A 21,374-nucleotide genomic window follows, 5' to 3' on the forward strand; every position below is an offset into this window, starting at 1 on the left:
TGATGTCGAAATAAGAGGGTCATGAGTTTGAGGCTAGCCTGGATTACATGGCAAGACTCTTAAATGCTCTGGATACTGCAACTATGTTGATGTGCCAAGAGAACAAAGGCACAGAAGCTCTGCACCACCCTCCATACTACTCCTGAATCTTCATTGACCTGGTTGGCTTAATTTGTATCTTTTCTAATAAGATCAGTTATAAGTATAACCTTTTATTGAAAGACATAGTGCTTTTCCAAGTTCTATGAGTCATTCAGCAGATTTTTAAGCCAAGAAATTCTTGGGAACTTGCCTCTTTATAGCTACCCTGGAATTTTTCTGGTCTAAAGATACCACTTGCAGTCCAGGTCTGAAGTTGGGACAGTCTTGTGGAGGAAATCTGATCCCTAGAACTGTCAATTCTTACACTAACACTGAGCATTTGGTATCAGAATTGTGTTGTGTATGCCTATAATCTCAGCACTTTGGAGGCAGAGGCAGGAATATTGGGAGCTCTTCCAACAGTAACTTTGAGTTACTCAAAGACTGTTCAAATAAAGATGGTATCTCAGTAGAGTTGGAAATACAACAAGCATACTTTTTATTTCTCTTGTTAGAGATGTTTTATTTGTTTAAATCTGGAGAGTTAAGCTGTGGGGAGAAAAAGTTAAGAAAATACAGATATAATTGAAAATTAGTTACATATAGCAATTGGACAAATAGAAAAAGGAGAAACTATGGTTTTGAGAATTCTTAAAAATCATGAGAGATTTCTATAGATCAAAAAAGTTTTATCAGTAACTCATTCATTACTTAAGTCCTCTTCTAGTACAAACTGGAGCCTTGATTTAAAAAATAGATTATTGGCCACAATGGCCTTTGGACAATTGAAGGAATGTGGACTTCATGGACTAGAACACTCCATAAGAACCTCTCAAGCCTGGTGTGGTGACACACACCTTTAATGCCAGCACTTGGGAGGCAGAGGCAGGCGGATTTCTGAGTTCAAGGCCAGCCTGGTCTACAGAGTGACTTCCAGGACAGCCAGGGCTACACAGAGAAACCCTGTCTCGAAAAAAAAAAAAAAAAAGAGAGAGAGAAAAGAAAATAGCCCCATAAAGCCTCATTAAAGTACACTCCGCATGCAAGAACAAATGGAGTGTGAATCAGAAACCTTCAGAGCAACAGTTATGAACTAGGTGGTGGCAAACTACCTCTGGCTTTGTTTAATTTCATTAACTAAAAACAATAAAAGCATCTAATGAACTCAAAACAGTTCTGAACATGTAAAGCAAGTTTTTAAGAGTTATTATGGTGTCTTGGGATGAGCCTCACTTAACACCATGTTGTTAATGCAAGTAAATATAACCAGCAAGTGGTAAACCCTTACCCTGATTCTGCACTACTTAAAGGGAAAGATGCTAATTTCTTTATAAATTACCTTTGCTGTGTGGATTTGGGGGTGTGGAGCCCCAAGCTTGACCCATTCATTGCCTTCATAGTTTCCATTTTACTATAGTTTCTAGAATACTAAAATTAGCTCCCATGTACCCTTCAACATTTTTCCGTGTGCCTCGTTTTACGTTCTATATCTAAGACTTCTTTTGCAGAGCATGTGAGTATAGTTTATCAAGAACCTTTCTTCTCAAGCTCCATATCTAAGCATATTTCTCTTAAAAATATGTTTTGTGGCAGGGCATTACACATCTTTAATGCCTGCATTTGGGAAACAGAGGCAGGTGGATCTCTTGAGTTTGAGGCCATCCTGCTTTATTGATTGCGTTTTAGGTCAGCAAGAGCTATACAGAGAAACCCTGTCTGAGAATAGAGACAGCCCATGGTTTTTAGGGGCTAGATGATGCAGCTCTGTTGGTGGAGTGCTTGCCTACCACGAGCTAAGTCTGGGTTCCACCCCCAGTGCCACAGCTATCTGGCCTGTCACCTTGCCAACCTGGCCTGGCTACATGGCAAGCACAAAGCCAGCCTGGGCTACCTGAGACACTTCGTCTCAGGGTTGGCCACATTAACTTTGACCTCTTGTATGGAATGCTGGGTAGTCGCTTTTTGGTTTGGGTTGTTTTTTGGTTTGTTTGTAAAATGCTTTCACTTTGGCAAAAGATTTGTATCTTAACCACTTTTTACCATACAGTTTAGGTGCATTGGCTGGGTTCACAGTGTATGAGCCACCTTCATCTTACAAACTTTAGCTGTACTGGGCACAGTAGTGCACGTTTTTAATCCCAGCACTAAGCAGACAGAAGCAGGACAGTTTCTGAGTTCAAAGTCATCCTAGTCTTTATAGAGAGCTCTAGACCAGCTAAGACTTGCATAGATCCTGCCTCAAACAACAAACACCTTAGCTCCTTCCACCAGCTCTTGACAAGTTCATTCTGCTTTCTGCCTCTGATTTAGACTATTCTAGGAACCTACTTTTTTGATTTATGGGGGGGGGGGCTGGTATGCACATGGAAAATCACAATTTTATGGAGTTCTTGCCTTCCACCTTTATTTACTTGGATTCTAAGGATGAGACAGGTTGCAAGACTTTAGTGGCAAGAATTTTGACCATTTGAGCTATCTCACCAGCCTGTTTCTATGTATAGCTTTGTGCTTTTTAAAATGACTTTTGTAACTTTGGCCCTACTGTTAAGTCTGATCCATTTGAGATAATTTTATGTTGTAAAAGGTTTACTTTTATTTCTGTACATCTTTGTTGAAAGACTGACCCTTACTGCTCTTGGATCCCTTATCAAAACGTATTTGACAGTATGAGGGTTTACTTCTGTATTTTCTCCAGACGTTTAGTTAGTTTTGTTTGTTTTTTTTATCCTCATTATCCTGTTTTTACTTCTGGAGCTTTATAGTAAAATTTGAAGTCAAGTAATATGATTTATTCACTCCAGTATTGTTTTGGTTGCTGGGATTCTTTGAAATGAAGGAGAAAGTGTGTATGAATATGTGCGTGCCTGCCCCACAGCTGCATGTGGACGCCAGAGGACAACTTTCAGGAATAGGTTCTTCCCCCTGAGTTATGTGGCTTGCACTGCCCACACTTTTACCTGAAGAGCCATCCTGCTGGGCCCCTCCACTTTTCCATTCGATATGTTTGGACTCTGGGCTTCTTTGAGGTTTTGTATGACTTGTCTGTAGCTGTCATTGGGTTTTCAACAGAGATTGGGTTACATTTGCCATTTGAGGAAGTCCTGAGTTTTAACAATGTTAAATCTTATGGTTCTTAAACAGAACTGTCTTTCCATTTAGAGTCCATGGTTGAATTTATTCCTAAGTATATTAATTCCTTGTGATGTTGTTATAAATTGTTCTATTTTCCTAATTTTCATTTAGGATTATTGTTCATGAACAAATGCAACTGACAATTTTACCTCTTCCTTTCCATTTGGATACCTTTCACTTCTTCCTCTTGCCTGATTGTAGAATTTAGCATTGGGTGAATCCTAGTGATGAAATGGGCATCCTGGTCTTATGGGACTAAAGAAAGGGCTTTGTCCTTCTTCACTGAGTATAATGTGGGACCTTCATGTATGGCTTTTACATTGTTGACCTTCCTTCTACTTTTAATTTATTCCGTTTTTATTATGACAATATTTGGATTTTATAAAATGATTTTTCTGTATCCTTTGAAATCACTGGTTTTTCTTTCATCTTGGTAGTGTATATTTCACTGATGTATGTATGTATGTATTTATGTATGCATGCATTTTTACATTATACAAATGTACATATGCACGAGTATCTGTCGGTGCATACGTGCACACTGTTGTGCAGGTCAGAGGACAACCCTCAGGCATCGCCCACCTTGTCTTTAGAGTCAGGTCTCTGACTGTCCTGGAGCTCTCTAATTAGGTTCTATTCTTAGATGTGCACCATCACACATGCCTTTCCATAGATCCTGCCTGGGGACTAAACATGAGCCTTCCTGCTGGCAAGGCAATCTACTTTTACCAACTAAGCTCTCTCCAACCTATCAGATTTCTGTCATTGTTACTCTGTTAAGTCATCCTAACACTGTCAGTAAATCCTTCTTGATCATGTCATAGTATCTAATACTTTTTGAATTAGATACTTTTTGAAAAGCTTTATTTTTATTTTATATGTGTGAATGTTTACCTACATACCTGTATGTCTATGTGTGCACCACATGTGTGCCTGGTACCCATAGAGATCATCAGAGGGCATTAGTCTCCTGGTACTAGAGTTAACAGGGTGGTCGTCATCTGCCATGCAGGTACTAGGAACTGAACCTAGGATCCTCTGCAAGAACAACCAGTTCTCTGAACCACTGAGCCATCTCTTCAGCCCTACGTAATCCTTTAAAGTGTTGTTGAATTCTGTTTGCTAGTAATTTTTTTAATTTTACATTTAGTGTGTTTGTGTATCAGAGGACACCTTGAGTCAGTTCTACCATGTGGGTTTTGAGGGTCGAACTCAGGTTGTCAGGCTTGGCGGCTGAGCATCTCCTTGGCCCACATTAGGCTTTTCAGTTTACAGTTTGCTATGGTTTTGGTATAAGAGTAATGCTGATATTTTGAAAATGCTCCCTCCTTTTTTAAGTTTTCAGAATAATTTGTCAGAATTAATTTTAATTTGGTCAGTCATGGTGATGCATGCCTTTAATCCCAACATTCGAGAGGCAGGAGGATTTCTGAGTTTGAGGCTAACCTGGTCTGTGTGGCAGCTCCAAGTCACCCAAGGCTATATGGTGAGAACCTGTCTCAAAAAACAAACAAACAAGACCCAAAAAAAAAGGCAGGGCAGAGGAATAGTGTTAGTTGTTTAGATGGTTGGTAGAATAGACTGTTAAAGCTACCTGGACTGGGCTTTCCTTTGCTGGGAAGATTTGGGTACTAGATGTAATCTCACTAGTTAGAGGTCTGCCTATTTAAATTTTTTTGTTTTTGTTGTTTGTTTGTTTGTTTGAGACAGGGTTTCTCTGTGTAGCCCTGGCTGTCCTGGAACTCACATTGTAGACCAGGCTGGCCTTGAACTCAGAAATCTGCCTACCTCTGCCTCCTGAGTGCTGGGATTAAAGGCATGCGCCACCACGCCTGGCATTTTTTTTTTCTATTTAAATTTTTAATTCTTCATGAATCAAAGTTGGTGGTTTTTCTATTTTGTCTATTACCTAATGGTTATATTGATGCAATACAGTTTATAGTGCTTTGTACTTTTTATTCTTGCAAAACTAGCCATGATGTCCCTAACCCTTTTAAAGGTACATCACTATGTGTATTTATAGTCACTTGTGTACAAGTGTGTGCACATATATGTGTGTGGGGATGGGGGCGCGTAAAGTTAAGGTCTCATCTTTTATCTCTATTTATTGATTAGTCTCTCAGTTGAATACAGAGCTCCTGACTGGCTAGTCATGTGCCCTAGGAATCCCCCACCTCTGCCTCTTTAAAGTCCTGGGATTTATAGAGAGCCCCCACCCCTGCCTAGCCTTTTCACTTTCCAGGTGGAGTTCTGGGGATCTGAGCTCTGGTTTCCTGATTGCATAGGAGGCACTTTATCTACTGAGCCATCTCCGCATTGTCCCCATTTTGATTTTTTCCCCCTTTTCCTAGCTAGTCTACCTGAAGGTTTTACCAGTTTTGAGATTTGAAAGACAGTCTTTGGGTTCTGGATTTGTTTGTGGTTTTAGTTTTTTGTTTGTTTGGTTGGGGTTTTTTGTTTTGTTTTGTTTTTAGTTTCCTCTGCTCTGACCTGTCTACTTGTTCATTTCCTTGTTCATTGAAGAGTAAAGTTAGGTTGTTGAGGACTGTGCTGCATAGCTGTGAATTTGAGCATTGCTTTTGTCATAGCACAATACGTCTGGTAGTTTGTGCATTTGTTTCAGGGAGTGTTCCAGTTTTCCTGGTGGTTTCTCCTTTCAACCAGTAGTTGTTTAAAAATGTCTTATTTATTTTACATATATTTGTGGGTTTTGTAATTTTGCTTAATATGTTAAGGCTCTTTGTGGCTTTGATATATCCCCCAAAGTGTTCTGTGTTCACTTGAGAAAAATGTATATTCTGCTTATTGGGTAATGTGTTCTGTATATGTGTTATGGGGTCCAAATAGTATGTGGTGGTGTTCAAGTGTTCTTTTTCCTTGTTGGTCTACCTTACTTCTATCTGTAACCCTAGAACAGTCTTATTTTTTCCATAGTCCCCTGTCTTTATTTCCTTCATATACCTAGCAGTTTTAGTTGGCATATCTTTGTTGATAATTGCTGTGTCTAATTGATGAGTTAGCCTTTATTTCATTACATAATATCCTTGTCTCTTACTGTGTGCTACTTTCCACTATGAGTTACTATTGTTGCATGGGACATGTTTTTCATTCTATCAGTGTATTTGGTTCTAAAGTCTCTCGTATACACTATATAGTTGAACCTTAAGTTTTAAATGTGTTCTTCTAAGCTGTATGCTCTATTAGGGGATTAAATCCATTGACAAAGTGACTACTGTAACTGTTAAAGGAAAGGGATCACTTGCCATTTTGTTGTTTTCTATGTCTTACAGTTTTGGGTCCTTCATTTCTTCTCTTACTGTTTGTTTGCGTGTGGTTTATATTTATAGTGGCTGTGTGATTGAATTTCTTTTTGTGTATATTGTTTATGTGATTTTTATGAGGCTTACTTGAAACATCCTAAAGTTTCAACAATCTAAACATATTTCAATCACATACAAAGCTTCTTTATAGCTGTATCCCTCTTTTTTACATTATCAATGTCACAAATAACATGTGAATCCAATAACAAGTTTATAACTTTTTATGCTTTTCTATTTTAAATACTGTTGAATAAAAAACAGTTGTGAACCAAAATTACACTAATGCTGGTTTTTTTTTGTTTGTGTGATTATTCTTATAGGAAACTTTTATGTTCTTATATGGCTTTGATGTGTCTAGTATCCTTTCTTTACAACTTGAAGGATTCCCTTCAGCATTTCTTACAAGGTAATAATGGACTAGTTTCCTCTGCTTTCTTCATTTATCCCTCATTAAAAAATACATTATTGCATATGTATGTGTACACAAGGGTGCCGCATTACATATGTAAAGATCAGAGGACAGCTTTGGAGAATTGATTCTCTCCTACCTTTCCATGGATTCTAGGGATGGAACTCATTTTGTCAGGCTTGCACAGGAAACACATTACCTGCTCAGCCCAGCAGTATTTCACTGCTCTATTTCAACAGTCCACTTCACATATTTGAAGACCAGTTATTGTGTGACAGAATTTTCCTGGGGAGATGCAACATATACATGTATATACTTACCACAGACAGAGAGCCAACGACAGACCAAAAATATGGATACCACTCAAGTCCAGCTTAGTAACCAATGAGTTTTACTGGTGTTACTTAACTGCAGAAGAAATGATTCAAAGACAACTGCAAAGCTGGTCAGAGGTGGTGCACGCCTTTAATCCCAGCACTTGGAAGGTAGAGGCAGGTGGATTTCTGAGTTCGAGGCCAGCCTGGTCTACAGAGTGAGTTCCAGGACAGCCAAGGCTATACAGAGAAACCCTGCCTTGAAATACAAAAAAAAAAAAAGCAACTGCATCATCACAGCCCACCCCAACATGGATGACAGCTCACAAAAGCTGGAAACTTCAGGTTAGAGTGTCAGTTGGTCTAAGGCCCTCCCAGGCAGTTCAGTCAATCACTACTTCCTCAGAGCAGCTGATTTGGTCTCAGAGTCTTTGCATCTTGGCTTATCTGAGTCACCTTTGCTCATGGGAGAGCTACTCTGAGCCTGTGTCTGGAATGGAGGGACCTAGTGAATCTGGTCAATGTCAGGAATTTCCTGAAGCTATTTTGAGCTGCTTAACTTTCTGTTTTAAGGAGCTTCCCTGGGAGATGGAATGTGTCAATCTCAGAGGAAACCAATACACTATATCCATTAAGTCTGGGGCATTTAAATACTTGGTTTGCAGTTGGTGGCTATTGGTAGAAGGTGAAGGCTTGTGACCTTGCTGGAAATATATTACTGGAGGTGGACTTTGAGGTTTCAAAAGACTCACACCATTTAGAGTTATCACCGTCTGTTTCCTGCTTGTGGTTCAAGATGTGAGCTTTCAGCTGCTGCTCCTGTTTGCCACCTGCTACCTTCACTATGCCAACGTGGACTTCAACCCTCTGAAACTGTAAGCCCCAAATAAACCTATAAGTTGCTTTGGCTATGGTGTTTGATCACAACTGTAGAAAAGTAACTAATATATAAGTTGGTACCACGAGTGGGTTATTAGCTGTGACAGACCTGACCATGTGGTTTGGGGGAACAGTGTGCCTTTGGAACTTTAAGCTAGAAAAGCTGTTCAATGCTGTAAGCAGAGCTTAATGGGCCATTCTTGTAGGAGCTTGCCAGGCAGTGCAAGAACTATGAACTATGGAACCACCACACAAGAGTTTTCAGAGGGAATCGATATAAGCAGATGCCCTGGAGACCGTTGTTACAATATTTGGCAGAGAATATGGTGGCTTTCTGCCCTTAAGAATTTGCCTGGGGTTAAATTTACAAGTAGTAGACTAACTTCTTTGGCTGAGGAGATTTCAAGCCAGCCTAATACTAAGTCTGTTGTGTAGTTATTAGGAATTATTCACTTTATTTCATTTTTGCAGGTCTACAATGAAGAAAAGCAAATAGGCCAGAAAGAAGTACAAAATGTAGAGTTTGGACAGGAAAGAACACTGACAAGATTAATGTTAAAGCCAAGATTTGAGCTTGAAGAGAGACTATGACTGTTAAGGGAGGCCAGATCTGCATTGAAATGAACAAATGGATGCCCTCAGGGCAAGAGTCCACTCAGCTGAAGGTCCAGCTTATGAAAAAGGGAAGGAAAAGGCCTAAGGAATTAACAAAAACTGTTAGGAAAAATGACTCAAGAGAAGCAGGATTCATGCCAATTGGTAGCTGAACCTTGACAATATTATCCAACCAGTTCTGACTTTAGAGTCATAATTGATGCACATGTAAAGGGATTGTGGAACCTTCCTCTACAGTTAAGGAAAGCCTTGGAGGCCAGGCATGTGGGACTAAATTCTGGGTTCCACTGAAGCCTCTAAGATGTTAGAGGTGCCAGAGCCATGGGATATCTGCCAAGGAGAGCTACATAGAAGAAATGGGACCACCCCAAGAGAAAGACAGGAGAGAGAGATGGGTTGATTGATGTATCCTATAGGCAGCAAAGCCAAACAAGGAGGGCCATCTCAGCCCTTTGACATCAGACACTGATCTACAGGATTTGGAGGTTTGCCCTACTGTGTTTTGGTCTTGTATTGGGGCAGTATTGACTACTGAACTTATATTCCTCAATTTTAGAATGGCAATATATATTCTGTGCCATTGTATGTTGGACATATGTAACTTGCTTTTGACTTTACAGGGTCTTCCAATTAAGATTGCCCTGAGTGTCAGAAAGTTTGGACTCTATTAAGCTGTTTTGAGACTGGAAGATAGTGGGGACTTTTGAAGTTGGACTAAATACATTTTGCATTATGTATGGCCATAAGCCTATGTGAGCCAGGGAATGTGGTGGTTTGAATGAGATATCCCCCTCTAAGTTTAAGGCATTGGAATATTTGGTCCCCAGTTTGTACCTATCTTTGGACGGTTAAGTGTGTGGCATTCCTGGAAGAAGTATAGTACTGGGAAATGAATGGGTTTTGAGGTTTCAAAAGATTCGTGCCACTGTGAATTATACCTCTCTGTTTCCTGCTTGCAGATCAAGATGTGAGCCTTCAGCTGCTGCTCCTGTTTGCCACCTGCCACCTTTACTCTGCCATTGGGGACTCTAACCCTCTGGAGCTGTAAGCCCCAAATAAGCTCTTGGCCTTTATCACATCGATTAAAAAAAAGCAATGATATAGACACCAATTGTCAGTTAACAATGAGGATTTCTCATGATACAGAATTTATTACTTCTGGTTTGAGAGTGAAGAGAGGGGTAATCACCTGCCCTTGGATTTTGCAGGAAGCATGATTTCTAATTGACTTTGGTGCACATTTCATAAGCAGTAAGAAGGGTTTTGACTAGAAATAATGTGGAAATAGAGTTTCTTCAGAGAAGTCTTATATTAAGACCATCAGAGGCTAGTGGGTCAGTAAGCACTGGTCTTTTGGATGATAATCCAGTGTAGTCAAACACAACTATGTTAAGGCTTTTTGAAAGCCAAGTCAGGGAAGAAGCCAGGCCAGACCTGAAGAGTGAGTTCCTGGCTGCCCTGGAACACACTGTATGGACCAGGGTAGCCTCAAACTCAGATCCTTCTGCTTCTACCTCCTGAGTGGTAAAATTAAAGGTATGTACCACAATATCCAGTGTGACTGACAGTTCTTAACTGAAAACCTATTTCACATAAGACCTATAGCATGCACCACCAGACCCAGCAGTATAAATTCCTAAGTTTGATCCCCAGCACTGTATAAAACAGGTTTAATTAACAGTTTGTTTTAAGCTAGTCATGGTGGCATACACCAATTCCAGCACTCAGGAGGTAGAGGCAGGTGGACCTCTGTGAGTTCAAGGCCAGCCTGGTCTACAAAGAGAGTCCAGGACAGCCAGATCTATATAGAAAAACTCTTGTCTCAGGGCGGAAAAAAGTTTATTTTAGCCTGGTGATGATGGTACATGCTTTTAATCCCAGTACTCAGGAGGCAGGGGCAGGCAGACCTCTGAATTCTAGGTCAGTCTACAGAAGTGAGTTCCAAGACAGCCAGGGCTACACAGAGAAACCTTGCCTTGAAAAACAAACAACGAGTTTGTTTTATGTTGTGGACTTCCTAAAGCTACAGGTTTAGCTGTGTGAGAATGTTCTACTCATCAGGAAACAGTAGGGTGCAGCTTGTGATGGAGTTAGCTAAAACTAGGGCAAAATGAAGTTACTTGGGCAGCTTACCTTACAGTTTCTCATTAGTCCAGCAGTTTTTATAACAAATTGAAGTTAGCAAAAGAATGTGTGCATGTTCATGTAAGTAATAAAAACATTTAGGGGCTGGTGAGGTGGCTCAGTGGGTAAGAGTACCCGACTGCTCTTCCAAAGGTCCAGAGTTCAAATCCCAGCAACCACATGGTGGCTCACAACCATCCGTAACAAGATCTGACTCCCTCTTCTGGAGTGTCTGAAGACAACTACAGTGTACTTACATATAACCAATAAATAAATCTTTAAAAAAAAAAAAAAACATTTAAACTGTCAGTGTCTTGGTAGCACTAATAAATTCCACTGGAGAATTAATTTAAAGGGTTTGGTGTTTTTATTAGCATATATTAGTTTACATAATTGGTTTTCATTATGACATTTCACATATGTGTATAGTCTGTTTGATCATATTCACCTTTATCCTTTTTACTTCCCTGCTCTTCGTTTTGATAAACAATTATTTATAAATTCTGTAACAAAATTTGGCTTAAAACTTAAGAAGCTTATGACTAACCTATACATAGGAATTTTAATTTGCTATAACATACTATATATGTGATTCAACTGTGGTATAAAACTTGGATTCAACTCTTGCTTTAAAAAAAAATAGATCTACTAGGAAAACATGATTGAAACAGCAGCTTTATGACTTGCCTCCATCTTGGCTGATGACCTTAGCAAGATGTAAGCAGCCACAGGACTGGCAGTCTTTTTTTTTTTTTGGTTTTCTGAGACAGGGTTTCTCTGTGTAGCCCTGGCTGTCCTGGAACTCTCTCTGTAGACCAGGGTGGCCTTGAACTCAAAAATCCGCCTGCCTCTGCCTCCCAAGTGCTGGGATTAAAGGTGTGCGCCACCACTGCCTGGTGGCAGTCATTTTTACTAAGGTTAAAGGGTATATTTACCATGTGTCTTCACTATCTTTAAGATGACCACTTGGCATAAAGTAACAATGGTAAGATAGCTCAATCCCTTAGTTTATTACTGTGTATCTTTTTAGACTAAGGAAGTAACAAGAAGTCTTCAGATATTTTAGAATTTTTGTTTGATGCTAAAAATTTAAGGTTATAAAGGTCAACTCAGATTAAAGAAAAACTGATTTAAGATGTATGTTTGACTAGTGTCTTTGCTAACTGTTCAAGCGTCTAAAAAATTTAAATAAATAACAATAATATGTTTGATAAATAAGGTATATTTGATAAGATTTTTAATTTCTAAGGAAGGTCTATTCAGGTTCATGCTAAGTACTAATGTAAATAATTTCTGGAATAAGCTTTATTTAGCCTCCTGTACATGTTCTCAAAGTTAAGCCTAAAACAACTAACTAGAAACAAGCAAAGTTTGTTAGTTATGTACTTGATAGAGAATGGTCCTCAAAACTTTGAGGAATCTTCTGAACATAACATATAAAATGTTTAATGGAAAAAGCTTACTATGACAGACAGAGACCCCAGTGTCTAGAAGTTACCCAAGGTTTCCAGAGAAGATGATGGCCACAGAAGAACTCTATCTGGAGTTTGCTTTAAATGTGGTAAAGCCAGACACTGGGTGAAAAGCTGCTCTTCACCTCACCCGCTGCAAGGACCCTGTCCAACCTGTGGACAAGCAGGACACTGGAGAGTTGATCACACCACTTAGCGTTGACAAGTTAGGCCAGCCCCCCAAGTTCCTACACCACAGGGAAATCTCTCTTCTGGGCCTGGTAGCCAAGGACTGATGCTGCACTGGGACCCCTCCCCCAGTGAAGTCAAAATGATCACAGAAGAGTTGTCAGGTGGTTGTCTAGGTAGCTGGTAAACTTGTCACATTTAATCTATTCAGGAGCTATTTGGTCTGTGCTTCCTGCTTATTCCTGTGAAATTTATCCTTCTCAGATCTTAGATGGAATTGATGACTGGACTAGTGACAGATTTGTCAGTTTAACAACGGCAGCCAAGGCTTCAGTTGTCTTCTCAGTTCTCTTCATATGAAAGAATCAGGCCTAAGGCCTCACTTTCCTAGACCTCCGTCTGAGAACCTTACTACCAGACTTAAAAAAAAGAAATAAGCTCACAAAACAGGTTTTAAAATAACTTTTTACTATCCCTTTATTTAAAGGAAGCTGCTTTACAATGACTGCTGTCAGTAATCAACTACCTGTTTCTCATGGTAAATAATTGGATAAAAACTGTAAAGTTTATGTCAGGTCTGAGGGTATGAAACCTTAAGTAACTTGTAAGGTCTAGAAAGTGTTTTAAGGTATGTAACTATAAGTCATAAAGGTCTAAGAAAGTGTGTAAATGTAATTTGTAAAGGTATAAGAAAGCATTTAAGATACATGTAAAAATGAAAAATGTTTCAGATTTATATTAAGACTTCAAAAGTTTAGAGTTTTAATATTAACCAATGAAGTTCTAATAAGCTATTAATCTAGCTCTGGTAAACACTGACTAATATTATAATCACAAGCTCAAGATTTTAGATTTTCTTTGGTTGTCTTCTAAATAGAGACTTAGAAGTGCTTCTCATTGTGCTTAAAAAAAAAAATCTATTTAATCTATACACACCCAGTGTTCTGGATAAAGGAAATCATTTTGGGTCTCACACTTTTTCACTCTGTCTTAAAGGTGTGAATCTGCTGCTCTTTCTACAATGTGGATTTCAGTTCAGATTACAAACAGTAGGAATGCTAATATATCTAAAACTTAATCCTCTTTTGTAAACTGAAAAAATTCTTGTAAGCTTTAGGGTATAGACATGGATCAACTTCTCACAGGTCAAATGGACTGTCAACCAACAGCCTGTTTCCCTACCTGCCCATTTCTGAAGGTGGAATCTCTTCCCCTTTTTCTGGTTTTGGGACTCCCCTCTCCCAACTACCAGAACCATGGGCCTAAAAGTTTTAAATATAAACCTAAGGAAAAAATTTCCCCAAACTCTTTAACTTTACCTTCTGTTCCTAATGTATATCTGTTTCAGCAGATTTCCAATCAATGGAAGACTGCAAACTACCCCACCTGCTGTCTTTGTGTTCTTAGCCCCAGATGGTCCTGCAGCCTAGACAGCAAGGGAAACAGCCTGCTCTTCCTGGACTTGGCCAACATTCTAGCTTTTGGGATCCCCAACAACAGTGTCCCAGTGTGAGGAAAAGGTAGTCATAAATTATTATGTTGCCCCTTATTCATTTATTATCAAGAAAGGGCTGTGGTGTTAAGTTTCAAGCCCAGGACAAGCAGCAGATGTGCCTATTAAACATTTTAAAGCAGGCCTGAAACTCCAGACTCTCCCAGCATCCTTTAGTCCATACCTGTTACAGCGTATGGCTGACATACCCCACCATGTACCCTGAACGCTGGCCCAAGGCTGTCCCTATATAATTCAGACATGTTAGGTGCCCACTTTTACTTGTTTGTACCTTTAGCCTCCTGGCTGCTGTACTTGGTTCCCTTCTTCCCCTTTCTCTCTCCCTCTTTCCCACCAGGTTCTGGGTCATGACCACTCTAGACTCTTCCAGCTGTGTCTGCCTCTGGCTATGCTCTCTCACATACCTATAATAAACTTTCTCTTCCTCCATACCTAGGAGCAGTCATGTCCTTTCCTTTTTATTTATGTTTTTCATTCACTGACCACAGGACAAATAAATGCCAGCCAATACATCTAGTTCCAGACAAAAATCACTTCCAGGTCACAAAGGTTGGTAGTATTTTTATGTAAATTAATCCATTTATTGCAGGCTAGGCAAGTCTCAGATGATAACATTTCTACTGGTCTTTCAGTTCCTTGAGTCTTCTGATGGCAGACTTCATTGTGATGGCAGAATGGTGTTGTAGGTCCAGGCTCTGCAAGATATTCTTTTCATGTAGGAACTGCAGTGCTAGATGCCAATGCCTCGTCTCTTCATCTTGATCTTGAAGGAGCAAGAGTACTTGACGGACTGGCTGATTTCAGTTTTCTTCATCATTTTCCGTAGGGATTTAACATAGTGGGTCCCATATTCCCCAATGATCTCTATATTCTAGGTGCCTTTAGCCATGTCTCAGGAACTAAAGCCCAAGCCCCAAAAGGAAGAGACACAATGTACAACTGCTAGTTATTCTTATTGATAAGTAACCTTTACCAATTAGGAAAGAAAAATTATATTCAAATGGAGAAAGGCTGAAAAATAAACATCATGCTCTGGCTTTAAATCTGATTTGTTTCATATTTTTAATCAATAAATATATTTCCTCCACTTTTTCTACTTGAGGAGTGTCTGTTCTCTGGTTGGATTCAGGGGCTAACAAATATGAAAATATTTCACTATACTGAACCATAGGAGAGCTAATCCATCCTAGTATTCCTGACTAGGAGAAAAAGCAGCTGTTGCTAAGCCAGTGGGCACAGGTAAGGATATGCTGTGCGGAGTCTCACTCCCTTCCAGACCTTTGTTTCTTCTGTACATCATTCAGCCTCTGTGTGCCTGCTTGTGTCTATTCCTCAGAGGCCTTTTCTTTCCCTAACACTGCTATGAAGAAGCTCAAGGTCATAGCAACTCCCCAGGGCCTTGGCATATCTCCAGTATCTATGAGAACTACCCTCTCATCATTCACATGCATTTCCATGCTACTGCTCCATGTCCTCACGCTGGTCTGAATTTTTGAGTGATAGACAGTCTATGTTCCTTTTCTTTAGGCTACAGGAAGAGGAGAGGATACCTGGATGAAATGAGACGTGTGGTGGTCATATTCAAATGCTTTAAAGAACATGGACAAGGGTCTAAAGACATGGCTCAGCAGTTAAGAGCACTTGCTCTTGCAGAGAACCCAGGTTGGGATCCTAGTACCTACATGACAGCTCAATGATTGTCTGTAATTCCAGTTCAGGGCACCCTATGCCCTCTTCTGGCCTCTACAAGCACCAGGGACATATGGAGTACAGACTTATGTGCAGCCCCTCACATATACATATGCCTAGATTAAAAATTATTGGGTTGGGGAATGGTCAAGATTGTTGATTACTTTTGCCAAAAACTTGAATTTGGATTTCTCACCCATGTCTGGCAGCACAAGACTCCTTGAAACTCCAATTCTAAGAGATCTAATGCCATTGGCATATGCTCACTCCTGTGTGTATACACACACAAATCTTTTTTTTTTTTTTAAACGGTCTTACTATGTCACCTTGGTAGCCTGCAATTCGCTGTATAGATTGAGCAGGCCTTGAGGTCAAAGTGCTCTATCAGCCTTTGCCTCTTGAATTAAAAGCATGCACCATCATACTTTGCTGAAACCTTTAAAAACCCTTACTATTATATAAATATATGCTGCATATGTACAGTCAGAGAGCTGATTCCACCCTTTACTTGGGTTCTGGGGAGCAAACTGTTAGGCTTAAGCTCTTCTAACTGAAGCATCTCTCAGACCTGAAAGTTTTGTTATATGAGAGAGCCTCACTATGGAGTCCTAGCTGGCCTGGAATTCATCATGAAGATCAGGATGGACTTGAACTCAGAGATCTTTTTCTGACTTCTGAGTGTTGTAATTAAAAATATGTACAACCAAGCCACCTAATGAAAGGGGCTATCAAGAAAGAGCTGGAGATGGGCTGGTGAGATGGCTCAGTGGGTAAGAGCACCCGACTGCTCTTCCGAAGGTCCAGAGTTCAAATCCCAGCAACCACATGGTGGCTCACAACCATTTGTAATGAGATCTGACTCCCTCTTCTGGTGTGTCTGAAGACAGCTACAGTGTACTTACATATAATAAATAAATAAATCTTTAAAAAAAAAAAAAAGAAAAAGAAAGGGCTGGAGAAGTGGCCCAGTGGATAAAACACTTGTTGTGGAAGGATGAGGAACAAAGTTAAGAGTTCAGCTCCGCCTGGCATGGTGGCACATACCTTTTAAATCCCAGCACTCAGGAGGCAGAGGCAGGTGGATTTCTGAGTTCGAGGCCAGCCTGGTCTACAAAGTGAGTTCCAGGATAGCCAGGGCTATACAGAGAAACCCTGTCTCGAAAAACCAAAAAAAAAAAAAAAATTAAAAAGTTCAGCTCCATTAGTTGGGCTACCTGCCATTAACATCTGGCTTTTGCATACACATGCACACAGTGGCATGTGTGCACACACACATTCTAGTACACATGAACATTCAGAAGTACTAGTCCCTTTGCTACTAAACTATTGAAACAATGGACTCCAAAGATTATTTCCTCAGGAGTCCCATGATGAAAAATGGAAAAAGCTAAAACCCTAGATACTGGCCAGAGGAAGAACTTGCCTGCCTGCTAGAAAGAGATTTTTGTCGAGTTCTGACCACATACTTGACCACTGTTTTGGGAAAATCTAAAAAGAACAGGCACATTCCTGCACTTGTGCCTCTGCCCCAGCAGCCTGCCCGGTCATGCACTGGAGGACCATGGCCAACCTGTTTTTATCTCGTGGAGACTCTTGACTCAGAACTCCAAAATCTTTCTACCCAACTCTCTAGGTTCCCACTGGTGGGTCATTACCACACCAACCCCATGCTTCAAATCCCCCACGGCCTTTGTGGTGCACCTCAGGCAAACCCACATTCTGCTGCTGTACCTTTCTCTCTTGAACCTGGTCAAGCCACTGCATGAAGGAAAACAACACAAACTTAGTTCAGAAACAACAGTAACTTAATTGCTGGGTGCAGCAACATAAATCCTAGCCCTCATAAACCTTATTAAATCTAAATCCTCCAGTGGCGAATCTGTCAGTCCTCACACTGCTATCCTTGTCTGAAAGGCCTAACTCTCCTCTCTTCCTCTGTGCAACCCAGAAGTCCCTCCTACTCTCCCAGAGATTGGCTCCTTTATTCATGAGAGGATTGGAAAAAAAAAAAAAGTTACAAGAGTATGTGACTCATTCCTTGTCTGCAGTCCCTCCCAGGAGAGCGGAATTAGCATCAAAATACAAACAGCACCAGGTCCATCCACAACAGACCACCTTGTAGAACAGAGCTGAGCTGAAACTGATGGGCCAGCCTGACTCCATCTTAAAATTAAAAGCCACCTGGTTACAAGGTCAAAATAAGTTCATTTCCTGTTTCCTATAAAACTTGAGTTTGACCACATCTTGACTAATTTTCTGGAATTTGACATCTTCCACATCCTATACCACAACTTCCATCCTGATGTGTTCTGAAAATTATTTTGAAATGTTCTGCCAAGTTCCTACATAACCAAAAACCTTTGAAAACCCAGTGGTCTTGCAGTTTGGGAACTAATATATAAATCCGACCTCAATATTTCATGCCATTTTCTCAATCTCTGCTTTAGGGAGATAGGCCTGTCTGATAGAAAGTAAAACTTTTGGTGAAACCCAGGAGGTTCCCATGACAAAAGCATCTTACAGCAATGATCTTCCCCTGTATGTATATCTACTTTTAGAATGATTTTGTGTTTGTTTTTGAAGTGGGTTTTCATGCAGCCAAGGCTGACCTTGAGCTTTCTACATAGCTGAGGCTGGGCTTGAACTCCTGGTCCTCCTCCTCCTCCTCCTATCTCCTGAGTGCTGGGATTATAAGCATGTGCTCACCATGCCTGGCTAATTCTGTTTTTAAAGGTTTCATTTTAAGAAATTATGTCTATACCTGTGCTGTGAGTGCAGGTGTTTGTGGAAACCAGAAGAGTGCATAAACTCCGGAGCTGGTGTCACAGGCACTAAGGACCTGCCTAAGGTAGATACTGAAACTGAACTAAGGGCCTCTGGCTGGCAGAGCAGCACACACTCAACCCCTGAGCCACTTCACTAGCCCCCTAAGTATGCTATTAGATGAAAATAATGTTGATGACCCAGGATGCAAAGATTTCTTAAATGGGACACAAAAAGTTCTATAAAGAAAATAAAAGAAAACCCAAACCTGCTATTAAGAATTCTGCTTGTGGAAAAAAAAAAAAAAAAACACAGAATGAGATTAGATTTAAAAACAAAACAACAACAAAACCCCACTACATCCAGCATAGATTTTTTTCAAAGGTCCTGTTGATGATTTTTAAAAATATATAAAACTACACAATTTTATAGTCTCTAAATATAGAAAATAGAGATTATGATGGCTAATCCCAGTTGTCTACTTAGCTACATCCGGAACTAAAACCTTAACAGCTGGGCACACCAGTGAGGAATTTTCTTGATTGGCTCTTTTGAGGTGGGAAGATTCTCCCTAAGTCTGGTCCACAACTTCTGGTGGCATCACACACAAAAGCACATCGAAAAAGTAAGTTTTGCTTTTGTACCTTCTTGCTCTCCCAATCACTGGTGTGTTTGTTGCTCCTGCTGCTGAGTCATTCTTTTGCTGCTGTTAGAACCTACTTCTATGGAATTCCAACATGGACTGAAGACCAACAGTCCTCTATGGATCTCCTAGGACTTGTAGTACCATTATGAGACTGCTGAGGCATTCAGACTTCTGGATGAGCAACTACTGGATTCCTGGCGTTTTCTATCAGGAAACAAACATTGTTGGACTACTCTCACTATAGCCTGTAAGCCATGCTAGTAATTATGCATGCATTTTTACGCATATATCTTTTAGTATGCATATGTCTATATATTCATTCTAGTATCAGTTCTGTTCCTTTAGAAAACACTGGCTAATAATAAAGAGAACTTGGTTAAGAATTTCACAAAAGAGGGCATCTAAGTGATCAGTAAAGGTGGGAGAGATGCTTATCTTGTTATAATTAACATAATATTTAAAATTTACTCTTACTATGCTTGGAAGGTCAAAAAGAAGAACAAAATAAAGCCTCCAACATGTAAGCTCTCAGCCTGTGCAGGCTGAATAATAGCAGCTTTCTTCCCTGTTTTCTCAAACAAAGACTTTTTTTTTTTGGCTTTTCGAGACAGGGTTTCTCTTTGTAGCCCTGGCTGTCCTGGAACTCACTCCGTAGACCAGACTGGCTTCGAACTCAGAAATTCGCCTGCCTCTGCCTCCCAAGTACTGGGACTAAAGGTGTGACACCACCACTGCCTGGCTACAAAAACTATTTTTTTTAAGTTTTATTTATTATTTACATGAGTACACTGTAGCTGTCTTCAGACACACCAGTAGAGGGCATCAGATCTCATTACAGATGGTTGTGAGCCACCATGTGGTTGCTGGAAATTGAACTCAGGACCTCTGGAAGAGCAGTCGCTGCTTGTAACTGCTGAGCCATCTCTCCAGCCCCCTACAAAGACTATTAACTTGACTGATCTTGTAAAATTTGCTGATCTTGTAAGACAACAGGGCCTAAGAATGGTATTTCTGCTTTTGTAATCAAATTTGCATACTCTGCTAAATGACTAGGATAACTCCAAAACATAAATGTTGAAAATAGACCCTATCTGCATGTAGGCACTGAAAAATGTAATTTCGTGATTTTTACTTTATAAGCCTTGGGCTGATGGTATACTAGGGCCTAATCAGATCTGTTGCCATGACAGCAATGGAGTCTTCTGGCCTGTTGCTACAACAGGGGAGTCTGGGTAGTAGAATGTTCAGGTCTGTTACCATGAGAGCAGTGGATGCTCGGTAATCAGCAATTTGGGTCTGTTGCCATGGCAGTAGGTGACCCTGGGTAATCAAGTATAGCTAGGGACTAAGGCTTGAGAACACTCTCAGGGGCAGACATGGGCCAAATCAATCTGAATGCCAGTATCTAATTAAAAACAAAAAGTCTTCTCTTATTAAAAGTTATTTCTGGTCATGGTGAGATATATCTGAGTGAGCCCAGACCCATAACAACCTTTTTTTTAAGTTTTTTGAGACAGAAGCTATATACATAACCCTGTCTGTTCTGAAACAATATATAGAGCAAGGTGGCCTTGAATTCACAGAGATCTGTTTGTTGCTGTCTTCCTAATACTAGTTTTAAAGGCATACACCACTAAGCATCAAGCCCAGTGAGATACACATCTTGATGGGCCATCAGGGATATGCAGATAAGACCTAAGAGTGGTACTGCACACACTAAACCAAAGCTTGGGCTGACAAGGATGTCAGGAAGAGTTCTCAGGAGTCTCATATGTCTGACAAAGTAAAACAGGTACCCCGATGACCTGAGAATCTCGCACATAGCTCAACACACAGAGGACAACTATAGAAGGATACAATACAGCCATAGTTGAGTACCTGCCCTTCATCTCACATCTCAAACAACTGTTCCTGAGCTGTAGCACCATCTGAGAGGTGGTGGAAGCAACTCACTAGAAGAGGGACTTGGAAAGTTACAGACTGTCCTCTGGTTGCACTGTCCTCTGCATTTTGGCCTGTTGTGATGTGAGGAGCCTCTGTTACATGCTCTTACTGTCATAAACAATGTCATGCCTTTCCCATCATGGTGGACTGAAATAGCCTGAAACCCTGAGCTAGAATCAATCTTCTCTCTCCTACATATGATCAAGTACATTCAGTGTAGTTGATTCAAACAAACTTGTTTAGGGTGAAAACATGGCTTGTTGTTTCCCAAGAACTACAGCTCCCAGCATTCTGGAGAGTTACCT

The 21,374-nt window shown here is 40.3% G+C and overlaps 1 protein-coding gene and 1 pseudogene across 1 annotated transcript in view; one reads left to right on the forward strand and one right to left on the reverse strand.

The window, feature by feature from the left end:
• Nucleotides 1–9,895, forward strand: part of Iws1 (interacts with SUPT6H, CTD assembly factor 1) — a 41,113-nt gene extending 31,218 nt beyond the window's left edge. The window contains exon 14 of the mRNA XM_029471893.2: nucleotides 9,710–9,895. Within this exon, the coding sequence (XP_029327753.1) occupies nucleotides 9,710–9,721 (12 nt within the window). The 3' untranslated portion in view covers nucleotides 9,722–9,895. The remainder of the gene's footprint in view (nucleotides 1–9,709) is intronic.
• Nucleotides 9,896–14,644: 4,749 nt separating this feature from the next.
• Nucleotides 14,645–14,916, reverse strand: LOC110285055 (large ribosomal subunit protein eL43 pseudogene; annotated as a pseudogene).
• Nucleotides 14,917–21,374: the final 6,458 nt, after the last annotated feature.

The sequence above is a fragment of the Mus caroli genome, unplaced genomic scaffold (genome assembly GCF_978045245.1).
Source record: "Mus caroli unplaced genomic scaffold, Mus_caroli_1 scaffold_19, whole genome shotgun sequence".
Classification (NCBI taxonomy): Eukaryota; Metazoa; Chordata; class Mammalia; order Rodentia; family Muridae; genus Mus; species Mus caroli.